The sequence below is a fragment of the Drosophila sulfurigaster genome, chromosome 2R (genome assembly GCF_023558435.1).
Source record: "Drosophila sulfurigaster albostrigata strain 15112-1811.04 chromosome 2R, ASM2355843v2, whole genome shotgun sequence".
NCBI lineage: Eukaryota > Metazoa > Arthropoda > Insecta > Diptera > Drosophilidae > Drosophila > Drosophila sulfurigaster.
In genome coordinates, this window is record NC_084882.1 from 34,235,780 (window position 1) to 34,261,044 (window position 25,265).

The 25,265-nt window shown below is 40.1% G+C and overlaps 2 protein-coding genes across 2 annotated transcripts in view; one reads left to right on the plus strand and one right to left on the minus strand.

Annotated features, from left to right (window-relative positions):
* Positions 1-449: 449 nt before the first annotated feature.
* Positions 450-1,700, minus strand: LOC133837416 (uncharacterized). The gene is made up of 2 exons (XM_062268166.1): positions 1,547-1,700; positions 450-1,445 (listed from the first exon to the last, which is right to left on the minus strand). Exons 1-2 carry the CDS (start codon positions 1,556-1,558, stop codon positions 558-560), a joined length of 900 nt encoding a protein of 299 aa, XP_062124150.1. The 5' UTR covers positions 1,559-1,700; the 3' UTR covers positions 450-557.
* Positions 1,701-12,823: 11,123 nt separating this feature from the next.
* LOC133838052 (inversin-A) overlaps positions 12,824-25,265 on the plus strand; it is a 33,240-nt gene continuing 20,798 nt past the window's right edge. Inside the window, 1 exon segment of the mRNA XM_062269002.1 lies at positions 12,824-13,285. Within this exon segment, the coding sequence (XP_062124986.1) occupies positions 12,857-13,285 (429 nt within the window). The 5' untranslated portion in view covers positions 12,824-12,856.

The window sequence follows — 25,265 nt, forward strand, 5'->3', positions numbered from 1 at the left end:
GTATATTAGTTATAGTATTCTTAGAGTATGTCAAAATGCAACTCTTAAATTTCTCTAAAATAGTTGAAGCTAAGCCTATTTGCACTCAGCTCTATTGCTTAATGGGTTCAGTAGCGTCACAACAACATGCGCCTCAAATATCGACCAAAATTATAATAAACCTCAACATAGAATGCGGGGCTTTGGTGCAACATTTATGGACCTGCCGCCGGTAATTTGGCGAAAAATTTGACAAAAATTATGAAAACGGCGTGCAGAAAGCTAGGAGCAAGGGCAACGCGTTTAACAGATTTTAGGCTGGTCAAAAGAGCGAATTATGCAAATTGCGAGACACGTCAAAATAATAAGCATAAATATGTGAGTGACATTTAAGCCAACATTGAAAATGGCCAACAGCTGCGTGTGCAGGCTGTCAGACGCATGCGAAAAATTGGATGCACTAAAACCAAAAAATAAATAAATGAATATATTTGAAACTGAAAATTTTGATAAAACGTACAAAAAGGTTTCAATTCAAAAATTGGTCTCTCAATACAAGATGTTCTCCACTTGATTTTCTAATTGACGCCAAGGGCTTTCATACGCTTGGGCATATTTCGCTTAAGCAGATTCCAATTGATACTCGTGGGCTGTGGATGGACGCGTTGCTTCGTCTTCAGCTTCTTCGACTTGCTGGAGTGCAAGTTTTGATATTGACTGGCGCTGCGAACGACTTTGCTTATCTGTCTGGATAACTTGCCCGATTTGCCAGCCGCCTTGGACTTGTATTTACTCTTGAGGACCATTTTGCCACGGCCGGCGATGTGGACACGGCTTTTGGAAGCAATCTTCGATTTCTTGTTCTTGTTCATGTTCTTGTTCGACTTGGACACGCTCTTGGCCGACTTGGATGATTTCATGGACTTCTTCGACTTCTGTGACTTGACAGCCTTCAACAATTTAGCGCTCTTCTGTGCTGGCAGCAAGGCACCGCCTTGAGCTCTCACTCCTTGCTGCTGCTGTTGAGGCTCTTGGATTTGTGGCTTCTTCACAGCGTATTTGGGAGTTGGCGGTGACTGGCTTGCGAAGACTCGTGCAGCCTGGACAATCGAATCGAAGTTGCCAAAGACCTGCATTATGTTGCGATTGACATACTGTAGATACTTCAGCGACGATTGGCACAAGCTGCACTTTTGATTCTTGTCACAGTTGTTGCGTATTAGACTCTCCAAGTACAGAAAATTCTTGGCCATGTTCTCGCAATGCGGACACTTGTTCATATTGCTGCGTTCGTAGTGATTCTCTTTAAGGTTTTCAACTTGCTCCTTCAGTGGATCCTTGTTGTTGTTGTTCGATGTCGATTTCTGTTCTAGCTTCGCGGCGGAATTCTGTGGCACGATGTACGAATTAGCGGTTTTTTTTTTATCGAAACCGAACATTTTTCGTAGAACTGAAATTTTGTTAACCTTGTCAGGTAATGAATGTGAATGTTAGTTTCGGAGAGAGAGAAAGAGATCTAGATGTTAGTGTGATATTCATCGGATTCAATTACATTGTCATAGCCTACCTCAGGCATCATCCGTCCGTTCTAACCCAGTGAGACGTTCTCTCATCTGAACTCCAATATATTTTTTGGAATGTGAGCACAAACAGAAATCAAATGTTGTATTGGCATTCATAGCGTTGCCTGCTGCTTTAACCTTGTCCTGCACAATTATTGCTGCAATTAATTCGAGAAGCAAACTGACCTCAATTTAATTTCAACAAAAAAAATTGCGACTCTCTGCCTGCTGCCTGACTGTGGATCGTTTAATTTCTATTTCCTCGAGCGCAATTAGCGATAATCAGCTGGCCGTGGCAGACTCCTCCCGCATTGTTTGCTGTTGACATTTTTATTTTGATTTCCATTCCCAGTGACATTCTTGCTTTGCCTATTTCGCATTTGGGTCAACGCAACGCAGCGCAGCTCGTTGTGCGATGTGCGATGTGCGCTGTAATTTATTTCATTTTAAGATACCATCGCCGCCTCATTTCATTTGTTTTTCGCTTCTTTTTCCTCGCTCGGTCAAACACACACATTTTTAACTGCTATTTGACTGTTGACCTTGCACAGTGATTGCTAAAATTGTGTGTACATACACTACACATTGATGTCACATTCTTTTGCCTGACCCTGAGGCTATAAAATTGCTATATTAAATTGCCATCAGTTGAGTTATTAGCCAAAGGTTGCTACGTCCCCACAATATGAAGTTGGTTTAACTCTCTGAAAACGATATTTCATATTCATCAATTTAGAAAATAGAAAAATAGTTGCCATTTGGAAAGCAATATATTCTTTTGATACATAAATCAAGTTTTAATTTCTCTGGCAATAAACTTTATTCAAAGTTGAGTGAGCAACTTTTTGGTCAAGCACGAAGAATGTCTGAGCTTAATATGTGAGCAATTGGAATATTGAAAACTTAATTATAATGTGACATTTATGAAAGCAGTTTTGTTGCCATTTGATTTGTGCTAGACTTTAGGAGCTCTTAGTGATCCATTTAGATGCGAACATTGCTGCAGCGCACATCAATAAAACAAGAGGCAAACCCCAGCAACTACGTCGAGTGGCAAACCACATAACTTCGATTTGGAAAATATCTTGGAAAAGTCAAGCACAAGTGCAAAGCGACAATAAACAGTGAGCTAGAAACACACACACACACGCTCAAGTTGTGTGGCCATAAAGTTGATTGTCCATAAATGTACGGGGCGTATACGTAATGTCGAAAGGGGGGAGGTGAGCTGCATTAAACCAATGCACTTTGCAGAACGGGGTGTAGCCCGAGCCAAGCCCGAGCTCGTAAAGTGCCATCGTAATGAATTTATTAAAAGTTCATTTTGTTAACATGCCACTAACGTCGAAGACGACGACTCAGCTGATGTCTTTGCTCTTGGCTGACTTGCATGTTGGCCAAGTTTACTCGTTGGCCAAATAGATTTCAATTACAACGTTTGCTTTGCATGCGACACAACTGGTTACAAATGTGAGTGTTAATGGATTTGTGCCAAGTTCTCGTCGACGGTGTTTCGCTGATTTATACGTGAAGTCCAAAATTGGAACACCTTTGTGGTCAATGCGTTTGACTTTGGCTCGTTGCTGGCATAGTTCTGCCAGCTTTTTTGTTTTTTTGTTAGTCAACGTTCACATTTGACCCACAAAGCAAGCGCTGCTCTTAGCCTGCTTTTGATGTCGGACCCTTTTCCTGTAACGACTTCCTGTGACTTCGTCAAGGCGTCGCGTCGCTTCGCTTCGCGTTGCACTCCCAATACAAACTCAAACTCAAGCTCAAGTAAACAAATACAAATACAAAAGCACGGTCTTACACCTGCAAACAACTGTTCGCTAGATTTGCATGCTTTATACAGAGTGTATTTATTTTGTTTGCTTTTCGTGCCTTACGTGTTTATGGCCTGCAAACTGGCGATTGTTTGAGCCAAAGTGAAAGTTCAGCTCGGCCTCTGGCGCTCTGACGCTAAAGCTGACGCTGACTCCACTTTACTTTCACTTTTCGGTCTCTCTCTTAAGAGTGGGTGGCTTAAAGTTCAACTTGCTCGGCATTTCAATATCAACAGCGGCATGCATAATTTCTTTAGCTCGAGCCTATGTAAATTTGCTCGGAAGTGTTCAGCTGAACAAGTGTATGTGTGAGTGTGTGTGTATGTGTGTGTGCCAGTTCCTGACGCGTTAGGCACAGGCTAAAAGCAGGTCAACTTCATTTTTCGCGCTGACCGACCGAACCACAACAGCAACAGCAGCAACAGCAACGGCGACGGCAACAAGAGTTGAAGCTTGATGTGCGAAAGCCGCAAACACAAATTAGCACAGCAACGCACAATGGGATAAATATGAGAGAGAAAGGAATATTTTTAAATTCTAAACATTTTGCGTAACCCATTTTATAAGTCAACAACTTTCAAATAAAACAAATCTTTATCTTCAATATTGTGAGCATACTCATACAAGTCGAAAGGTAAGTTGAATAAAAAATAAATAAAGAAAATTATAAGTTGTACGTAAAACTGTTTTTGGAAATTTTAGAATTTGTCAATAGTGAAATTTGTCAACATGTGAAAAAAGCAACAAAATATTGTGATAAATATTGCTAGCATAAGAATATCATGTTTACTTAGAGAAAAGAAAATTAGAATTTAATATATTTTAAAATTCCAGAAAAAATAATTTTATGTAATCGCATTTAGTAGATAACATTTATATATATATATTAAGTATACGACTTATTGTATGTTGGACAGTACTGATAACGCAAGAATCACATGTTTATTCGAGTAAAAAAAAAGAATAAGGAAAATTCGAAATTAGGGAATTTAATATGTGTTTAAGAACCATAGAAAAAAATCACAGTTAGTATGTAAATTATATTATATTACGCATACGACTTGTTGTGTGTTTCAATATTATAATAATATACAAGATTGTACCTAATTTTTGAATTTCTGAAGGTTTGTTACTTTATTTATATAACGTAATATAATACTAATAATAAAATGAACAATTTGCACAAAATATTTCAATTTGCGAAAGCTTTCAATAAAAAAGTTCTTACTCTTATAAACTAATTTGATTAGCTATTGTGGCAAGCTATACAAAAGCCTCGATTAGTTCTGCTCAAATTACCATTTCTAATACGAAAATATTAGTAATTTAGCCCATTGTACAACAACAAACTAGCAAGCAAACGAGCTACTAGCAACGAGCCGCAACAACGGCAGGCAACTTGGCCATAATTTCTTTTGCAACGATGCCAAGCCCTTGGGCCAAGACCCACAACAACATATATAGAGTAGTACACTAACTTACACACACAATTTGTAGCGGCTCACACACACACTTGTGCATATTTGCATTTGGATTCGCGTTTTTGGTTTTTAGTGCCTTTGATTTGATTTTTTTTTGTGTTTTATTGTTATTATTTTGGAGTTGACGTCGCTGCCAGCGTCGCGTTGCCTTCTTGCGTTTGCGGCATAAAGTTCAAACTGCAAATGTTTTGCGGTCAGTTTGGATTTGAAGTTGGCAGGCAACGCGACGCGATGCCACATCGCACCTGAGAGCGTCACCGTGCAGACATTTTGGGGGCAAATAAATGCCAAGTCCAAGTCAACAATTTGCCGTTTGCCGTTTGTCGTCGCCTCTGAGTTGTTGTGCTCCGGTCAGCATTCCGAACAAACAGTCAGCTGTGGTCAGTCGTTAGTCGTCGACAGTTGTGCCATCAATGCTGATTCAATTGCTGTTTGCTGACTAACAGAAATCGCGGAAAATAGTGGAAATTACTGATGCAAGATTAGCAAATAAAGCTTCAACAGTCACTTTCAAACTGTAAGTATAAACTTGATATGCAAATTTAGTATTAAGAACTATTTTTAAGTTTGCTGGTTGTTCGCCCCAAAAAGTATGCTAAAGATTTTGTGCTGTCAAAAATGATCAGCATCCAAATAGCCATTGCATCCAGCTTAAAGTTTTTTTTAATCCTGCGCAACAATTGTGCCATGTGCAAAGGCATTCAGCTGCCAGTTTACGGCGCAAACTTCAGGCAAACAAAAAGCCAAAGAAGCGAAGAAAATAAGTATAAAAAAATGTGTGCAATACCTTTGGAAACTGGCCGGCGGCCGAAAATCTTCGAAAAGCGCTTTACGTATTTTATGCTAATAAAATTTATTGCTCAAGAAACTTTTACTTACACATACTTATGCCGGGCATATTTATCGTGGAAGCTGCAATAAAAAAGCAAACTGTAAACAATTTAAACTTTTGCCTCGACTGCTGCCCCAATAACTGTGCTACAAAATATTTTTTTGGGAGAAGTGTGGTGGCTTGCAATTGAAATCAATGATAATCTTAATTAATTCTGACAGAAGCTGACTCTCTTGTTCTCTCTCTCTTTCTCTGTGAGTGGCAAGTGGCAGCTAACACTTTTCACGCATTGCTGCACGGTCCAGCTGGTTGCGCATTTAAGATAAAAGCATTTCAATGCTTTTAACTATTTTTGATGCCGTCACGCACTATAAAACCGACTCGAAATTGAGTTTTCCCTTTGCTTTGCAGTTGCGATTGTGTGTGTGTGTGGGTGTGTGTGTAGTGAAATGAAAATCTCAAAGGGCTTTTCCATTTGTGCGACTGCATCTTAAAGTTAATGACACAAAGCCAAGAGCCAAAAGCAAAAGCAAAAGCGATAACGAAAAACGAAAGCTGAGGAATCTTAATCAAATACATTTTAATTTTTTAATCTGTTGCCTTTGACAAAAGTGCAAATTAATTATGCAGCCGCGTAACATGCGAACTCTGTGTGGCAAGGGTGAAAGTTCGAGGTTGATCTCTGGTCTGGGGTCAGCTGGTTCGATTGTGTCATTAAACGGTGTCAGCAATTAACTGAAATCAACACTTGGCTGCTGTAATTGACTTGAGACCGCCTTGACTCCCACAACGTATTTGCAACTGTGTGTGATGTATGTGTGTGTGTGTGTGTGTATTGGTTGTGCGTATTTGTGCTTCATATGTGCACACAAGTTGGAGGATAATTAATCTTTAAGCTGCGCAGCAATGCCATCGCTTACCATGCGCTATATTTGGTATATTGATATAGCACTACATTCAAATCCAAAGAGTTTTTTTATTAGTTTTAAAATATACCAATTTAATATACCGAAAAAATACTAACATATACCGAAAGATATATTTGGTATATTGATATAGTACTAAATTTAAATAAAAAGGGTTCGTTATTAGTTTTAATTATACCAAATTAATATACCAAATAAATACTAACATACCGATATATATATTTAGTATATTGATATATTAGTATATTGATATAGTACTAAATTTAAATAAAAAGAGTTCGTTATTAGTTTTAAAATATACCAAATTAATATATCGAAAAATACTAACATATACTGAAAGATATATTTGGTATATTGATAAAGTACTACGTTTAAAACAGTGCGGTATTAATTTTAAAATATATAAATTTATATACCGTAAATGTATTAAAAATATACCATATGTTTTTATTTGGTATATTAGCTTAGTACTTAATTTAAAATATATTATAGAATACAAAATATACCAGATTGTCAGCCAAAGCAAAAATTTGAAACATACTTAACAAGTGCTGTCGAAAAAATTAACATCTCTATATGTTATAGTCTGTGAGATCTAGGTGTTCATGCAGACGGACAGACAGACAGACGAACAAATCTATACCATCTTGACTGTTGACCACGATCAAGAATATATATACTTTGTAGGATCGGAAATGCCTCTTTCTGGCTGTGATACACAATTCCTGGAGCCACAAACTCATAATACCCCTCTACTCTATGGGTAGTGGGTATAAAAATCAAATCAGAGCATAGCTGAATTAAGTTAGCCTAGGCCAAAATTTTGGGGCCACTTAGAGCACGTCCTGTAATAAGTTGACCAGCTTCGGTCTGGGACTTAGCCTCGGTCTAAAAGCGAGCTTAAATTGAAGGCATTTTGTGAGCATACTCGTATATGTATATCAGTTGAAGAGCCGATGAGTTGCAAAGTAGCTACGTGAGTCGCTGAGAGAACAACTTGGGACAACAACAAAGTTGCGATGCATGCACCTGTCTGAGTCTGAGTCGGAGTTAAGTGCCACCGTCAAGCAACGTTCCACGTCCCACGTCGCATGCCTCACATGACGTCCTGTCATCACCATCTTTATGAGCCCAACACAACTGACAAGTTGACAGGCCAAAACTGCGTCTAGCTCGCATAGAGAAAGAGCAGCCAAGTGCGTTTGTGTGTGTTAGTTTGTGGGTGGCCGAAACAAACAAGCCACGACCAAATGCGGGTGGCATGCAAATGGAGCACAGTGGGTGCAACAGCAATCCACGAAACAACTGGCAACTGGCAAAGACCAGGACGCATAAATACATAAGCTGTTCGTTCAGTCGGGCGTAGCACGCATATGTGAAGTCGAATCGCTTCGCATCGCAATGGATCGCATTGCCTGAGATAAGGCCAGAGCTTGCAAGACACATGGCTCATAGCCTCGAATGCAGTTACACCCCGAGAGCAATTTTAATTAAAAGAACTGCAGCAGCAGTAGCTGCTGTGGCTGTGGCTGTGGCCACACCCCGTGGCAAGCTGCTGCTGCTGCTAAAATTTGCCTGGCTGCTGTTTCGATTTGTGCTTGCTGCAGCTCTCAGTCTCTCGCTCTCTACAATGTGTGCAGTTTATTTCTAGGGCACTTAACTGACTGGACTTGGCCAGGGTAACTCTTCTATTGCTGCCGCTGCTGCTGCTGCTGCTCTTGACATGCCACAGCGAGAAACTTTTGGGCAAAATGTTGGGCCCAAGCTAACATATCCTGACACAAGTCAAGGAATTTATGAGCTGTAACGAGTACACGAGACTGGCTTTTGGCTTAATTGAAATTTAAACGCTCTCTCTCTCTCTCTCTAACGCTCTCTCTCTGACTGTGTGTCAGCTGCTAAGACTTTTCTTTTCATGAACTTGACAGTTTGCTATTTCAATTTTCCGTCAGCGCACAAAATGCACTAAGGCACTACGAAATAGTCGGTCATGTGGCAGAGCAAAGCTCAGACTATGGACTAGCCGTGATTACCGAGGCTGAAACCAATAAAAAGCACAATATTTAACCCAATTAAGCCGCCAAAAACTTTGTTAACTTTACGCTAAGCCTTGCTGTGTGGCACGCAAAGGGCAAAACGCATATTTTGAGGGCGAGCGAGGCTTTTTTCCAATGGCTACTCTATGGGTCGAGTCAACGCCTCATTGCCATGGCAACTGGGTTGGCCAACACAATAACACGGAGCATGCACCAGAACGCACACACACCCCCAAAAGCCACACACTAACACACTCGCACACACTTAGAGGGCAGCACATAAATGCATTGGCAGCTGGCAGTTGTGCGATAGATTCCAACAGTGGCCAACGCCAGCTCAAAAGGCGTATATATATTTTTTTTTTTCATTTCACCAAATGAATTTGTGAAAATGTGCATAAAAAAACAAGAAAAATTTCAACACAAAAGTGCGTAGAAGCCAAGCTCAAAAGCGCCGCAGCATAGCGCATTCCTTAGGAAGAGAAAGAGAGAGAGGGGAGCGAGGGGCTGACGCGAAAATGTCAACAATTTGTGCAGTCAAAGGTAAACAGTGGACCAGAGGACAAGGAGCATGCCTTGAGCTGAGGCAGCATTAAAATAAACTGAGAGAATGCTGTGCTGCAATTTTCATTAGCCGAGACAGAGAAATTGAATGTTTTTGCTGGCATAATTAGCCAGCTATTTGATGGCCAAAGTCAAAGTCAAAGGCTGGCCGCAAGTGGAAGATAGAAGAAGGAAGAAGATGACAGGAAGTAGAAGGCGGTTATCTGCAGTTTGCCAGCTAAGCGGAGACAAGACAAACAAATAACAAACAAGCTGCCCAGACAAAATAGTTGATTTATACATATACACTACGTACATGTATGTGTGTGTGTGTGATGTGTGTGTAGCATTACTTTACTGTATGTGTGTGTAGGCTTCCCCTTAGGGTTTTCGCACTCGTTGGAAAAGTGGCTTTTTGAGTGGTTTTTCAATGAAGTGTTAAGTGGAATGGAGGGTAAAACCTACCTGAGAGAGAGAAAGAGAGCGAACAACTCACTCTCAGTTTGTGTGTGTGTGTGTGCCTAGCCACTTCAGCTACCTCCATGTGTGTGTATTTAGTTGTCGCTGTCTATGTCGTTGTTGGCCTCTGCAAATAGGTCTGCGGTCTGTGCACACCTTTTGCTGGCCTCCACGATGCGTCGTTGTTGTGTGTTAATGTGATTGCCGTGTTGTTGTTGGTGTTGTTGTTGTTGCAGCTTCTTCTCGTTGTTGTCGTCATTGTTTGATGGTGGTTATAAAGCTGACAGCTGTCAGTTGGCAGTAAATTTGCTAAAATGTTTATTTGCCAAGCGGCTGAGTTTGCGTTTAACAGCAAGCAGAGTCCTCTACACACACACACACAGTCGCAACCACAGACGCCCATAGTCACACACTTGAATAGTTTGGGGGCTGCTTGCCACACTCATTCACCAGCCAACACATGTAAGCACACACACACACACACAGACACAGAGATTGTGGAGTGTGTGTGCACACATTTAGGGATATTAACGGGGCCATGTCCTAAGGCGCATTTCAGCTTACCAAACGTTGGCTACGTTTAATCACTTATAAACAGCCGCAGCAGCACTAGCTGTAACAGCATCAGCAGCACCAACAACAACCACATTAGTAGCAACAACAACAACAACTACAACAACGACAACATTAATGTGGCTCAACATTGCGTGCATGACAAATGTTTTGCTACTTAATAATAGAATAATTATGGCAACACCATAAAACTGTTTAACGATTATGACGCACACACACACACATGACGGAAAGCGTAAGAGAGAGAAAGAGAAAGGGAGAGAGAGGAAGAGAGAGAGAGAGAGATAACACATATAATGAACGATACATTTAATTTGCTTTGACATACGCTGCGTATGCGTGTTGTGCATTTTACTAGCAAACCAAATACACATGCTTTATGCCATTGTCCACTACATAAGACACGTGCAGCCAAGTCTATGATATAGTATGCTTCCATATTATATAGTGCAACATTAGTCTAAGCAATGCTTCAATTAGAGCCTCAAGCAAAAGCTTTCTTACTAGGAAATGCCTCACTTTAAATATTCCAGGAATCAATGAGGCGACAATAGAATTAAAATTCGTGTGTAAATGGCACATTAATCGATTTTTCATAGACCTTTCCCGGAAAATGGGTCACAATTGTGAGGGTAGAAAGTCGCTTGCCTCAAAGTCAAGAGGTGCTAATTTATATTTCTGAATAAATATTCCAATATTTGGGAATCGATTTTCACCTAAAATCAAGCAGAAATATGCAATAATTGTTTAGCTTTTAGCTAGAAAATCTCTTCACTTTTAATTAAGTTTATTTTAGTGAAGAGCAGCTTCGAAATTCATTGAGTTGTCATAACTCACTCGCTTGCGAAGTGGCAGTAAATAATCAACACAGGCAGATCGCTTTTTATTCACATTTGTTGTTGTTGTTGTCAATTGGATGCCAACTCATTGTCGGCTAATGAACCTCAAAACTCTTTGCATTGCGAGGCACGAAAGCCTGAGCTGCTTTCGCTAGTCGCCATTGCCAGTAAAATTTTATTGCATTTCGTTTGCGGTGCGGTGCGAGTGAGAGGGGCTTTTTATTAATTTATTAAAAGCCAACGCCTGTCGACGAGGAGCAACGAGGAAGTCGACGACGACGTCGACGATGAGAGAGATTCAAGCGATTCAAACGATGCGAACGATGCTCAACGCCTCGTAAACCTTGCCAAAATCATCATCAGTCGACGGCAGCGGCGGCGTTTGCTGCAACCGACCAGCTCAAATGAAATGTAAATCTGCTGCGGCCCGCACGAAAGCAGCCGTAAGGCAACAAATAGCGAACTGAAATATATGAGTGAGGAGTGGGGGAGGAGAGGAGGCAACGAAATAAGCCGCAGTCGCAACGCTGCCTGCGATTTACGTGCTCTCAAATTTAATGCGGTGCGTGGCATTGCTGTCGATGCTTCTGTTGATGCGGCTGCTGTTGCTGCTGTTGCCATCATCGAAGCTATCTGCGTGCTCGTATTTATTTAATTCCATTTCGGTTTTCAATCAACCGATAGGTTTGCGCAGCTCTTCGCATTTATCGCTTTATAAAAGCAGCAAAAGCAGCTGTTGTCATTATCATCGTGCACATCGTCATTATCGAGCTTATCTCTCTCTCTCGCTCATGTTGCGGGGGCATTCACTTTTTAAGCATCTTTCTTGCTGCCGCTATCCGCATTGTCATAATTTATGCATGATGATTGCCAAACAAAACAAAATACATTCTCCCCACCCACGTTTTCTACACTATTTTGGGAAACTATTTGCCGCGCGATTTAACAGCGAAATTCACTTTGATATCGCAACGGAAAATACGAAAATACGAATAAGCAGCGCTTATGTGTGAAAAAGGGAAATTTAAATCAAATGTGAGCACATTGAATTTTTCATAGCATACTTTTGTGCGCGTCGCAGCGATGACAGCAGAGTATAAAAGGAGGAGCTGGGGTAAAGTTTACAGAGCGATTGGATGGCTGCTCTGCTTACTGGCGTTGTCTATTTGCCAGTTGCCAAAGCGTCGTCTAATTCCCCACTCGGCAGCAGCCCAGACAGCCAAGAGTTGCTGCTGCTGCTGTTGCTGCTCGAATGTGAACGTGTTGGTTTTTTGCTTTGATAAAAACCGAAATTAATTATTGAAAAGGCCGCTGCTGCTGAGAGTGCTGCTGTCTGTTCACATTGCATGACATCGCAGTGGAAAGCAGAGCGAAGCGTTGCGGCGCTTTGCGTCGCGTCGATTCGCGCTCATTTCACCGCATGTCGCAGGCTGTTGAAATTTTAAAAGGCGTTCAAGCGAAAGCAGTTGGCGCATTAGTGCACACATACATACACATGAAGTGAACTTCCGTTTACGCTTGAAAGCTCAAAATGTATTTACTTTGTGTGAGCTGAACACTGTCACCAGCAACCACAGGCGGCAAACTAGTTGAGAGAGTGAGGAATGAGGAAGGTCCCGCATATAGCGAGCAAACAAATTAGGCTTTAATTATACATAGGCAAATACGTGGAGCGAGCACACAAAAACTGTTAACCCAACTGCGCGCGCGTTTCATTAACTTGTGAAAATGCAACAAAGTGCCGCAAAATGAGTGGAAAACAAATACAGCACAAGTGCGATTTCAACTTCAACTTTAAGTATTATGCAACAGCGTCCGAAGGCGGATGCAAGACGCAAGGATGTGGCACCGGCAAAGCCACCGCGTTTGAAGGCCAACGCAAGCGAAGTTGCCACAAAAAAGCAGCTGCAATTTGTGAGTCCATTGCCACGGCGGTCACGTGTGCCTCAAGCAACGGCTGCGACAATGACAATGAGCAAGACGACGACGACAACATTGAGAACAACAACGATGCGGAAAACTCGAACTGCAAAGATGTCGCCGCCAGACAACATTCGAGATGCTAACAACTGCGTGGCAACTGCAGCAGCAACTGCAACTGCCACAACGCCAACGAGTGCTGTGGCAAGTGGAGCTGCAATAAAAACTCGTCTCGCCGAGGGCTGCAGCAGTTTAATGTATGCGTGTCAGCATGGCGACATTGTCCAAGTGCTCGCCCAGATACGCGGCAAGGTAGGTGCAACAACTTTCTCCACTTTAAGCGAAGTGAAGAGAAATGAACAATAGTCACACGACAAGTTGACTTCAGGGAACACACTTTATTCCTCTCAGTTGAGTTGAGAGTGCAAAGGAGGAGGGAAAGAAAGGCAGCAAGCTAAAGCCAACATCAGCAGTTGGTATAGCCTCAACCATTGCCATCTCAACAAAAGCCTAAAATCAGGCGAAGGCGTAACAAGATTTTAATCTTTTTTTGTTGTCACGATGAGCCGGCGCAAAACTTAAAGCCGTAAGGGATGCTAATACCCTTTCGGTTCAGCTTGCCTTTGCCGTTGCCTTTGCCTTGACTCGACTCCGAGGTGTTGGGCAGGATGACATGGCGTCTTTAAATTTCCGTTGCAGTCATTTGGCCGCATTGTTCTCTCCGACTCTGGGCCTAATTGCTTCATAAACATTTCTACAACAAGCTAAAACATAACAAAAGGCTCCCAACCAAAGTCATCTCCGTTTCCAACTCGCTCTCTCTCTCTATCTTTCTCCTTTCTCTGTTGCTTTCTGTTCGCTTCGGTTCGCCTGTTGGCCGGTCGAATTAAAATGCTGTAAATGGCAGGACATTTGAAATTGACAAAATAATCCTCAGGCTTAGTTATGGCTTCGCAATTTTCGGTAGCCAGAGAGTGTTCGATGTTCAGTGTTCAGTGTTCATTCAGTGTTTGTCTGTTTTTCAGCCAAAAATGTTTGAGTTCTAAACGTTGCCTCATTTCTTGTTGGTTGCCTCGTTTCAACGTTTCGTCGCTTCCTCGTTCGTCATGCGCCTAAATATGCCAATTTCCCATTTAATTGAAATTTGAAAAGTTTTTAATTGAACGCAGATAAATTTCCAAGGCTCTCTAATGGCATCAAGCTGAAGTCGCCCTTGTTACACATTCCCCTCCTCTCGATGCTGCAAATTGTCATGTTGCTAGTTTTGCAATTATTATATATACTTGTGGGAGGGACGAAGAAAAGAGAAGAGCCTGAGTCTGAGTCTGACAAAATGCTTTCATTTCCGGACAGTTCAAGACTTGTGCCTTCGAGCTGCGTAATTGATATTGACGCCAAATTTGATGTGAAATTGCCTGGCATTGAGCATTGAGCATTGCCCATTCGAGATACTTTTGTACTTTAGCGCGACAAAAACGAATGCCAACGACAACACCATCGACTCGAACTTGAAGTCGAACGCCAACGCCAATTTCGCATTCAGCATTCAACGTTCAACATTCAGTCTGACGTCAGTTCACTCAGTTATGTAATTGTTAAATGACATTTTTCGGGGGGCTGGCTAACCTTGACGACGTTTCCCTGGTTTATTTGCCTGTGAAATATGGCAAATGTTGGCAATTATTACTTACTCGTACTTCTTCTTTGCCTTTTGCCCATCAAACAACACGCTTACATTTTGTTTCATTCATAATTACAATAAAAACAATGAGCGTGCCACAATTAAATGCCAAGCAAAAGCTGAGTTTAATTTACAGCCAATGTAAAATACGAAATTCCAATTGTGATGACCCACATATAATACTTGAGCTACTTGTGATTGCCAAGATTAATTTAAATTAAATGTATTGTCAACTTGAATGCATCTAAAAGTTAATTAAGTAAATTTAAATTTACAAGTATTTCAGCATTACAATTCTGTACTTAAGGTCTTCTTAGTTTCAAAATGAAATTGTTAATCAAAATATAATTTCAATTGTATTCATTATTTAGCTTGACTTAAAGAAACTTTTGAAATATATAAGCATGCAAATGCTCAGTTTGAAATGAGATTTCTTTGCTTTATTTGACAGCAGCTCAAGTTGTGTGTTGCTCTTCACATGTGATTGAAATTTATTAAATATATTTTATTAAATTTTACGTAGCACAAAGTCTTTGCTGCTGCTTGAAGTTGGAGTAAAATTCCATACGCATTTCGTAGAACTTTCATCAGAGTGAGCTTAAGCCAAAGGAGCTGTGACTATGTTTAATTAGTTGCTTGTGCAGTCATGTGAAAGTGCACATACACACATTACGTATACGCACAGGTAGCTATGTGCTCTATATGCCAAAGCCTACGCCAGCCTGCTGACAACTTGTTTATGCATTCTATTTGCATCAATTTAATAAAATTTGTTAGATCTCGCTGTACTCGTATATATAATAGATGATAATATGGCTGTCTGGCTTCAAATGGGACATCATTTCTTGTACTTCTTTTGGTTTAGTATGTTTATACCCGCTACCCATAGGGTAGAAGGGAATTATAGCTAGTGTCTTCAGGAAATGTATGTAACTGACTGAAGAAGGCATCTTTGACCCTATTAAATATATATATTCTTGATCAGAGTCTAGAGAGAAGACTATATAGCCATGTTCATCTGTCTGTCCGTAGAAATTATTTAAGAAATTGTTTTGTATTGGAAAAACGGCTACTTACTACGGGTCTTGGCTGATAATATAGTATATTTTCCAGTCTGTGGTATTTTTTGAGTGTTGTAGTATGTTATTACGCCAAATATAGCCTTCAGTATATATTTAGTACTTTCGTATGGTATATAGTATTTAGCTCTTTATGGTATATTTTCTATGTATTACTATATCAATATATAAAATATAGTCTTTAGTATTTTCAGTACTTTTCGGTATATTAATTTTGTATATTTTCAAAATAATAAAATAAATTGTCAGTATTTTTTCGGTATATTGATTTGGTATATTTTATTATCTTGAAAAATGTACCAAATTAATATACCGAAAACATACTGAAAATACTAAAGTCTGTATTTGATATATTGATATGTTATAGTAATGCATTCGCTATTTTTCGTTTTTTTCAAAATAAATAGCAGGTATATCACAGTCGATCACACTCAAAAGTAGATTTCTCACTTGTTGTAATATGATTTAAGCTTTCATTAGGAAAAACAGCATTTTTCTTATACTATTTCGTATATAAAGAAATGTTTAGCTTAGCTCAAATACCCGCCTTCTTTTGGCCTATTCGCAGCCTCCATTTGATAGCGGCTCTCGGCAGTTCGCTTCTTCATTTGTGATTTTGTTGTTCTCGTGCTTGTTTTCTTGTTGCATTGAGCGCTAATCTTGTGCCTTTGGGGCATGCTTTAATTTGTCTTGACTCGATAAGGCCGCGTAACCTATTAAAACTTTTTTGCGAGTCTGTAGCCGAACCGTTCTGCCAAGCTGCGTTCTGCGTTTGTCGCCGTCCTGACAGCTCTCGCCAGCCTACCAGCTTACTAGCCTGTTATTCGTTGCCAGCATTCAGCCCCTATTGTAATTTTGTTTGTTGTTGTATATTTTAAACAATTCTTATTTACTTTTGTCGCGTTGCCCGTTTCACGTCTTTTGTATGTATTTTAATTAAGATTATGCCTAATACCCCAATTGGCTGACTGACTGACAGATGGACAGACGGAGTGACGAACTCTGATGGCCTGTCGCTCAGTCTTCAAGTGGGCAATTTAGTCGTCTTTATGACTTTGTTTTTTGCCTCTGCATATGATGCTCGAGTTCGAAATATTGCTGTTCAACATGTCGTATGGGTAATAAAAACTAGCATCATCTATTCGTTGTTGTTAAGGGTTTGGGGACAAGTTGAAGCTGTGTGCTTTGTGTGCTTTTGCTCTTCTTTACAGCTACTTGAGAGCGAGAGCAAGAGCAAGAGCAAGAGCTAGCAAGCACTCAGCAACATTCATCGGCTTTGTTTACTTGCCTTCTATTGTTTTGCTTAAACTTTTCATTGATGTTGGTTTTTCCAACCCACCATACCGCTACCGGCTGTTGTCCTCGCTGTCGTTTTTATTGTCTTGCTCTTGCTGCTGTTGTTGTTGTTGTTCTTGTTGTTGTTGCTGCTTTTACCAATTAAGTCTTAATTTCTTAGAAAATAAAACTTTTTGGCTTCGAGCATTGTCTGGCACGCTGCAAGCAAGCATTTTCCTTCTTGTGCCTCAATTTCAGGCACAGCAAAAGGCTCTCTCTCTCTTTCGCTGGCACCTTGGCTTGGCGTCCAGGTCTAATTTTATTGTGCTCCCCTCTTAAAGTTTAAGCCACACAATTTTGCTAAAAATTCGAAACTGAAACTTTTGCACCACAGTTTCAGTAACTCTACAGAAACACTGAGAGCAAAGGATGTGGAGGTGGAGCGACTGTTGTCCATCTTTAGTGTGTAGGGGCACACACAACAAAACGGACAGCTGCCGCCCCACAGATACCTGCAGGTGTAAATTATTTATTTTCACTCAAGATTTGCTTCAACCACTCCACTGGCTGAAACTCCTTTTCTCACTCCCCACTTTCATTCAATTTGGCCAACCATCTAACCATTGGCACTCGACCACGCCCACAAGTTCGCAGCACCAAGGCAAAAGTTTTTATGTTGGAAAAGTCAGCTGCAGAAGTTGATTTTTGCTCAGCGAGAGACGCTCGCTAAAGCATCACACTGAAAGCCAGCAAGCAAGCACAGCCTTTTGTTTGCTGCAAATAATATTAACAGTGGTACTCCGGATGCTCATAATGTACAAGCATAGTTTTTATAGTCCATGCTCAGCTACGAACATATCCTGTAAAGCAGAGAATTCAAAAGTGGGTTCAAATAAAAGGAAATGCCTGAAAAAAGATAGATTTGTTTTTAATAGATCTTTTAGTTATTAGTTGTAGCACATTAATATGTTATTTTTGGTTAACATAAATTTCAACATAAAGTTTACATTCTGTAATATGTTATTTTTGCTTCTATGTATTTAGCGTTAACATCAACCTCAACATAAAGTTTACAATTATTTATAGGTTTCACTGTGTCGCAGTCTTTCTATGGTTGTAATTTTAGTTGTTATGCTATTGATCTTATTTATCCAATTATTATTGCTTACTTTTATTATGTATGAAAGATACATGTAGTGATGTAAATGTCATTCTTGTCATTGTAATTATTTTGTTATTTACTCTACAGTTATGGGTATTGATAGTGATATGCTATTTGTATACACAATATGAAGTTGGTAGAATTGTAACAGCCTTTAAAATTCTGCTACTAATATTATTAATTGTAGAAGTTAGTCTGTTAACATTTAAAGGCACTGTTTATGTTACATTTACGTTAATTTGGTTAACATTTGTTGAGATAGCTAATGTTTAGGCCTCTTTGCTGTGTCTGTAAAGAATAACATGAATGTTATGCACCTACATACATATGTATATGGAGTGGCTCTTATGTAACATTCATCTTAATTTTGTTAACTTTAAATGTCACTCTAAACATTACAGTCATGTTAATTTGTTTTCCACTTAGTCTCACAGTTAATGTTGAAATTCCTTTACTGTGAGTGTAAATAATAATAACAAAAATGTTAGCAATCTGTTTTTATCTCTTCTGTTAAACACAGTGGCTGTTGTGTTACATTCATGTTAGTTTTGTTAAGATTTAGTATTAATATTAAATTAATGTGTCTGTTAAGTTTCTATGAATATTTCCAATCTATCTTTCATCAATCATTAATTTCTCTTACTGCAGTGTCTGCTGTTTTTGCTGTCACATATTCAACTTTACTGCTATCTACTCTCACTCGATTTAAAAATTTACAGGGTATGCTTGCTGGTCATGTTGCTCTATCGTCGACTGCAGCACAAAGCACCCGCTGGCATCCGCCTGTGCTGAAACAGATGGAGCGTTGGCAGTGTGGCATGTTGAAAGTTGCCGTTCAAAATGAATTTTGTATGTGCACGCACTTGTTTAGAGAGAAAAACTAGAGAGAGACAGAGCGAGAGAGAGAAGGAAAAGTTGCTGTAATGTTTAATATTTAATATGCGAGATAAAGTTACAATTGCAAATGTAGTGCTATCATCTAATGCCTTGAATTTACGTAGCATAGATTTTCGAATTTAAGTTTTCACTTCGAAGTCGCCTCGAGACATTGTAAGGTTTGCAATTTGGTTTTATGCCCAGGCATTCCATTAGCGTTGATTGGTTGACCTTCGACCTGTTATCGGCAAATTGCCATTGCCATTTTTTAATTACGCTTCTCGCAATGCACTTTTATTTGCCAATTCGTTTCGTTTTCGTATTCGTCTTCTTTGTTTTTGTTGGCCGCCTCCTTTTCGTGTGCCGTCAATGCGCAAATTATTATTAATTTGGACTCGTTTGGTCTGTCTACACCTAGAGTGAGGGCTGGACTGGGCTTGGCCTTCGTTTGGTAATTTTAATTGCAATTTTTGCTTTTTCCCAGCTACCCATCTCCATCCCTCTCTATATTCTGCTTTGAGCAGACACTCCTTTTTGGACACGTTTGTAACATTTTGTTGAAATTTCATTAAAAATGACGTCGAAAAGTTTGCATTCACCCAGTTTCCGTTTTAGTTTCACGTTGGAGCCGGAGACGAATTCGCTTCGCGTTGACTGCATTCAACTGCACTCGCTTTTGGCACTCATTTATTCATTGCCATTTCCATTTCCATTTCTATTCCCCATCACCATCACCATCAGCATTTCCCCTTTTTACCCATTTTGATTGTAACGCTTCAGCTTGTTCAATGCTTTATTCGTTTGTTCGTTTATTCGTTTTGAAATTCCCCTGTCTCGGACATTCAAATTAAGTATTTCACAATATCTATTTAACTTTAGTTGCAGTCACTTGAATTCTTAATTAATCGCTGCATCTGGTCTTCGTGTTTGCCAAAAGGTAAAACCCAAATTGGCGCGATATTGACAAGAAGAAAACGCTTTTGACTGAAAAGCTGCCAAAGCAATTTACGATGAAATAAGGATGAATCCAATTTCGAGTTCCATTGCCATGGCCAATGCCAATGCCAATTCCCTCATTTTGTACTCTCTGCTTTCTGTTTTATGTTCAATTTAATTGCCAGTCATTGGCGAATTTCTTGTAATTACTGCTCCCAAAAAGCCAATGGTCCAAAGCGAAGCGAAAGGCTTCGCATTCGCAATGTGAGATGACTTCATAAACCTGGTCGAGGCTCTGGCTTTAATTGAAAATAGATTAGGCAGCAACTGGGCAACTGGGCTGCCATTTGAATTCATCGACCATCGACCATTTTTGGCCATCATTACGCTTACCTCAATTCTAAATTTATAGCCGCATTTTGACAGTTTTGCATGTTGAACTGTAATTAATTACCTCGAACTTAATGGGGGGCCAACAAATGCCAAATAAAAGTCAGCGTCAATGAGTTTAATGAATGGCTGCCGAGTGTGAGCTTTTGAGTCATCATCAACAGCAGCAGCGGCAGTCGAGGCAGCAAACAAAAAACTAATACGTTCGAACCAATATATAGCAGAAAGTTGGCCCAAATGAGCAGCGGCTAATTGAGCAAAAAACCACACACCAACACACACACACAGAGAGAGAGTCGGCAAAAGTTTTCATGGCACATCTCATATGCAACGTCCATGCGTCCATCCATATGTGGTTGGCTTTACTCGTATTTAGCTAGTCCGGCTGGCCAATTAATTAGAAACCAACAAGCAACAGCAACATCAACAGCAGTTGGACAAGCAGATGATGGGCAGCTGTGTAACCAAAGGATAACTGTCGCCTCTCTCTCTTCTCTCTTTGGCTAACTTTGAAATGGCAAATTAATTACTGAAATCGTAGAAATTTGTCTTGCCACGGCGGTGAGTCTCCCTCTTCCTCTCTTCTCCCTTCTCCACCTCTTCTCCCACATCTTGTTGTCAACTGTTGTTTGGCTTGTGCGGAATGACTTCCGCAGCAGCGGTCAGAGAGTTCCAGTTGCAGTTCGCAGTTCTAGTTGCAATTGCAGTTCCAACTTGTAGCTGACTATCTGCCATACAATATAAAGGATATCCGTGTATGAATTTGCCTGGCTGCTGTTGCAACAATTTTTGATCAAGGAAGCGCTTGGGTCTTGGGCTAATCACATACGAGTATGTACGAAGGCAAAGGCAAAACTTCTACTTACCAACAACTGTGGCAACAATAACAATATTTGCTCAAAGTGCATAATGACATGAAAAGTTGACACAAATGAGCAGTCCTTGTTACTAATTTTAATGCGCATCGCCGCACTGTTTGAGTTCTGGCTCTTCTGGTACCTAGTCCTGCTAAGGGCCAGCTGCTGGCCCCTTAACTTCCTCCCTCTCTCTGAGCATTGCTCACAGTTTGTTGGCCAGAAAGTTTTTGTTGCGGAAATTACTTTTGGGTCCGAGAGACGCCGAGAGCGGGGCAAGCATAATTTTTAATTGAGCTCAGCTAGAGCAAAGTTTGTAAAATATTTTGTAAACTTAATTTGATTTAGAGAAAACTTGAGCCTTGACTTACAACTTGGCCAATGAATTATGCAGACGACACTTCACTGGCCAACAAAAACTCACAGCATCAACCAGAACCAGCACCAGATCCAGATCAGCCAATTCTTTAGCTTACCTTATGCGTCAGCTGCGTCATTCTGAAGTATTCATGAGACACATTTCATACACTCTCGAAGAGTAATCAGTGTGGGAGGAACGAATTTTAGCACGTGTTTTTGCCATCTCTGAGTTGCAATTTCAATTCGCATTAAACATTAATGCTAGCAAATACTGTAATAAGTGAAATAATGGGATTGAAGGTTGCCAAAGTTACTCAATGAAACCTTTTTTATTGGTTCTAACGAAGTTGGATTTAACTATTGTTTTTACTGATGTGTAGTAAAAGATAGTAAAACAGCAGTCACAGTTTTTTAAGTATATATTAAAAATATTTAAAAATAGTAATGTAATGTACTATAACAGTATATTATTATACCATGAGCTACCTTTGAATGCCACTAAATGCAAAACCAAATTTGATATATTTTGTACTTCATGGTATATTTTTAATAAAGTACTGCATATATCAATATACCAATTATATACTTAGGTATATATTTGTATTTTGGTACATTTTACTATTAGTACCGCAGTGCTTTGTTTTACATATTAAAAATATTTAAAAACAGTATATTATTATACCATAAGCTGTCTTCGAATGCAACCAAATGCAAAACCAAATCATATGTATTTTGTACTCGATGGTATATTTTTATGACGGACTGCATATATCAATATAACAATTATATACTTAGGTATATATTTGTATTTTGTTAAAGTTAATACCGCACAGTTTTGTTGTTATTTAAAATGAGTGGCGGATACTTTAGTTCATATTACAAATATTTAATAACATAAGTTGTCTTTGAATACCAAATACAAAATCAAATCTGATATATTTTCTACTCTACTCTTAATATATTCCTATATACTAAAAATATTCCAATAATAGCCTTTGGTAAATTTTAGTATATTTGCAGTATTAATTTGGTATACTGTGATATTAATACTGAACAGTTTTGCTTTTACTTAAAATGAGTAGTGGGTATCTCATAGTCGAGCACTCTCGACTTTAGCTTTTTTACTTGTTTTAGTATATATTAAAATATATATAAAACATTATGATAAGCTGCCTTTGAATGCATCGAAATTAAAACTCTGCTTAATTCACATTTTCCATTTTGCTCACTTTTTATTTTCGTATACAAAAATTTCCAATCAAAGTGCCCAACTTAAAGCTCTTTGAAGCAATCTTTGGCATGCAATTTTGTTGAACACTGCATCAATGTGAATATCGTGATCGAATGCAATTTTTTTGTTGCAGCAATTTGAATCGCTTTGCTTCGTATATATAGAGGAAGACTATTAGAAACTGTTTATGGTAATTTATGAGCTATTAAAGCATCGAAGAGGCAACAGCAACAGCAACAGCAAAATTGCTGTTCATATTTAGTGGTAAACTGTTTACCACCTGAGATTGAACAAACCGGGAGTAAAACGCCGACAAAGTTTGTAGATCAAAATGAAAGTTTGCCGTTGTTGTTAATCCGTTGCATGGCATAAAAACTATGCAAAAGTTGAGCACAGAACACGACATTGAGCGAGAGAGATTGAGAGAGTGAGAGAGGATGGGAATAAGAGTTTCGTTTGAAGGCAGTAGAGCGCGGAGCAAAAGCACACACACACACACACACATACACTCCGAGCTCTGAGTACGGCATAATAATAATAATCCGTGCGGCAAACCTTAAGTCTACGGGTCGGAGGCAGCGTTGCTTCTAGCAAAGTAGCTGTAAATAATTGCCAAAACTACTTAAGAATGCTGCGCAGCGAATCGCTTCCTGCTGGCTGCCTGGCTGCTGGCTGGAGGATGCGATGAAGAAGGGATTGTGGGGAAGCTCAAACTGAAATCTAGCACTCTGACTGAGACAACAGCAGCCACAACAAAGGCTGGCGGCAGTTGCTGCAATGCATGCAACATGCAGCCATTGTTGTTGCAGCTAGCAACGTGGCACTAATTAGAAGTATAAAAGGTGCTGCAACAACAGTTAAAGAGCTGTCTCCTCTTCCATCTCGAGCAGCTAAGCTGAGTCTGAGGTCTGGCTGGCTGCCTGTGCACATTGTCTGCTAAGCATGTAAATTATACTCGCTGCTTGAGACGATGACGACGACAACGACAACCACGCCCACCAACCAACCAAAAGATGGCTTAAATCGACGTCGTCAACATTGTTGTGCCTCAACTACAGCTTCAGTTGGAGCTACCTGCGCATTTAGTCGCTTGCATTAATTAAAAGCCCGCCGCCTGAAAGTAGCTGCTTTTGCCTCGAAGGCTTCTTCTTCTTCGCTCTTCTGCCTTTGCTGTGGCTTGCGCTGAATGCGATTAACATATGAATTACACATTGTGCGCATAAATTTGCCATTGAGTGGGCTCACTACTGCCTCGGCTTCTGCTTCAGCTGCTGCCTGGCTGCTGGTCACTTGACATCTTAAGCAGTCCACACGGGCCAATGGCGACCTTAAGGCGCCCGCAAAAGAGCTTCCGGCTTGTCTCTGGCTGCGTTTTGTGGTTGGGATTTTGCTTTGGTTTTTCGGTGTCTTTCCTACAGGAAAATACGATGTGGTCTTCCTGAGCGAAAAGTCTCCCCTTTCTCTCTCTCTTTTTCTCTCGGTTTCTCTGTGTGTGTTGCTTGGCCTTTTAATGTGCCATTCTGCTGTCGCGTCACACATAATTATGGCGGATGTGATGCCCAACGAAGCGTTAAGTCGAATTCTCGGTTCATGTTCTCTTGTCTACTGTCTCAGAGTTCAGACCTCTGCCCCACACCCATCCCCCATCCGCCATCCCCCACCCATTGCCCGCATGCCAGTTGCCATTTGTGCCCTTTCATGGCTTTCAGACCATGCATGTATTTTATTTTTTATGCATTATCATGTAACTGTGCGCCTGCGACTGTGTGTGTCTTCTTTCATTATTATTTATGCTTTATTTATATGTGTACGCACTTCCTGCGTGTAAACAATAAAATCTATGGGTACACCATGTCGTATGCGTCATATCCATATATAAAATTCAAAAGGCCTATGTCTTTTCTGTGGCCAGCATTCAGCTGTGGCTACGTTTGCTGCTGCTGCTGCTGCTGCGACTTCTGGACATCTCCATTTCCATTGTTATGCTAATGGATTACGATATATGAATAATAAGCCATGGGCAACACACACATACACACTCACACACACACACTGAGTAGAGTTTCTCTCGAGATGCGGTTGGGGCCACATTCAGCGAACAGTCGCCACGGAAGTGCAAACGTTTGAGTTATGCAAATGCCATTCGACGTAGTTTCTCTCAGCTACAGCCCGAAACATTGGCCGAAAGCAAACTTTTAAGTTTAGTTCTTGTCGTTTTTAGTCCGCCCGGAAAGGCTTAAAATCACTCGAGCTGCCGTCTTTAGCTTTACGCTTAAGCCACAAACCAAACGAAACAGAAACAGAAACCGAAACCAAATATAAAGACCTAAAAAATACTTATAAGTTTATGTGTGTGTGTGTTCTGCTTTATGGCCAACCAACGTCGTTTCTTTGTTGCAACTGATTGTTGTTAGGCGCCCCATAAATCTTTGGCGAGTATTTTTTAAT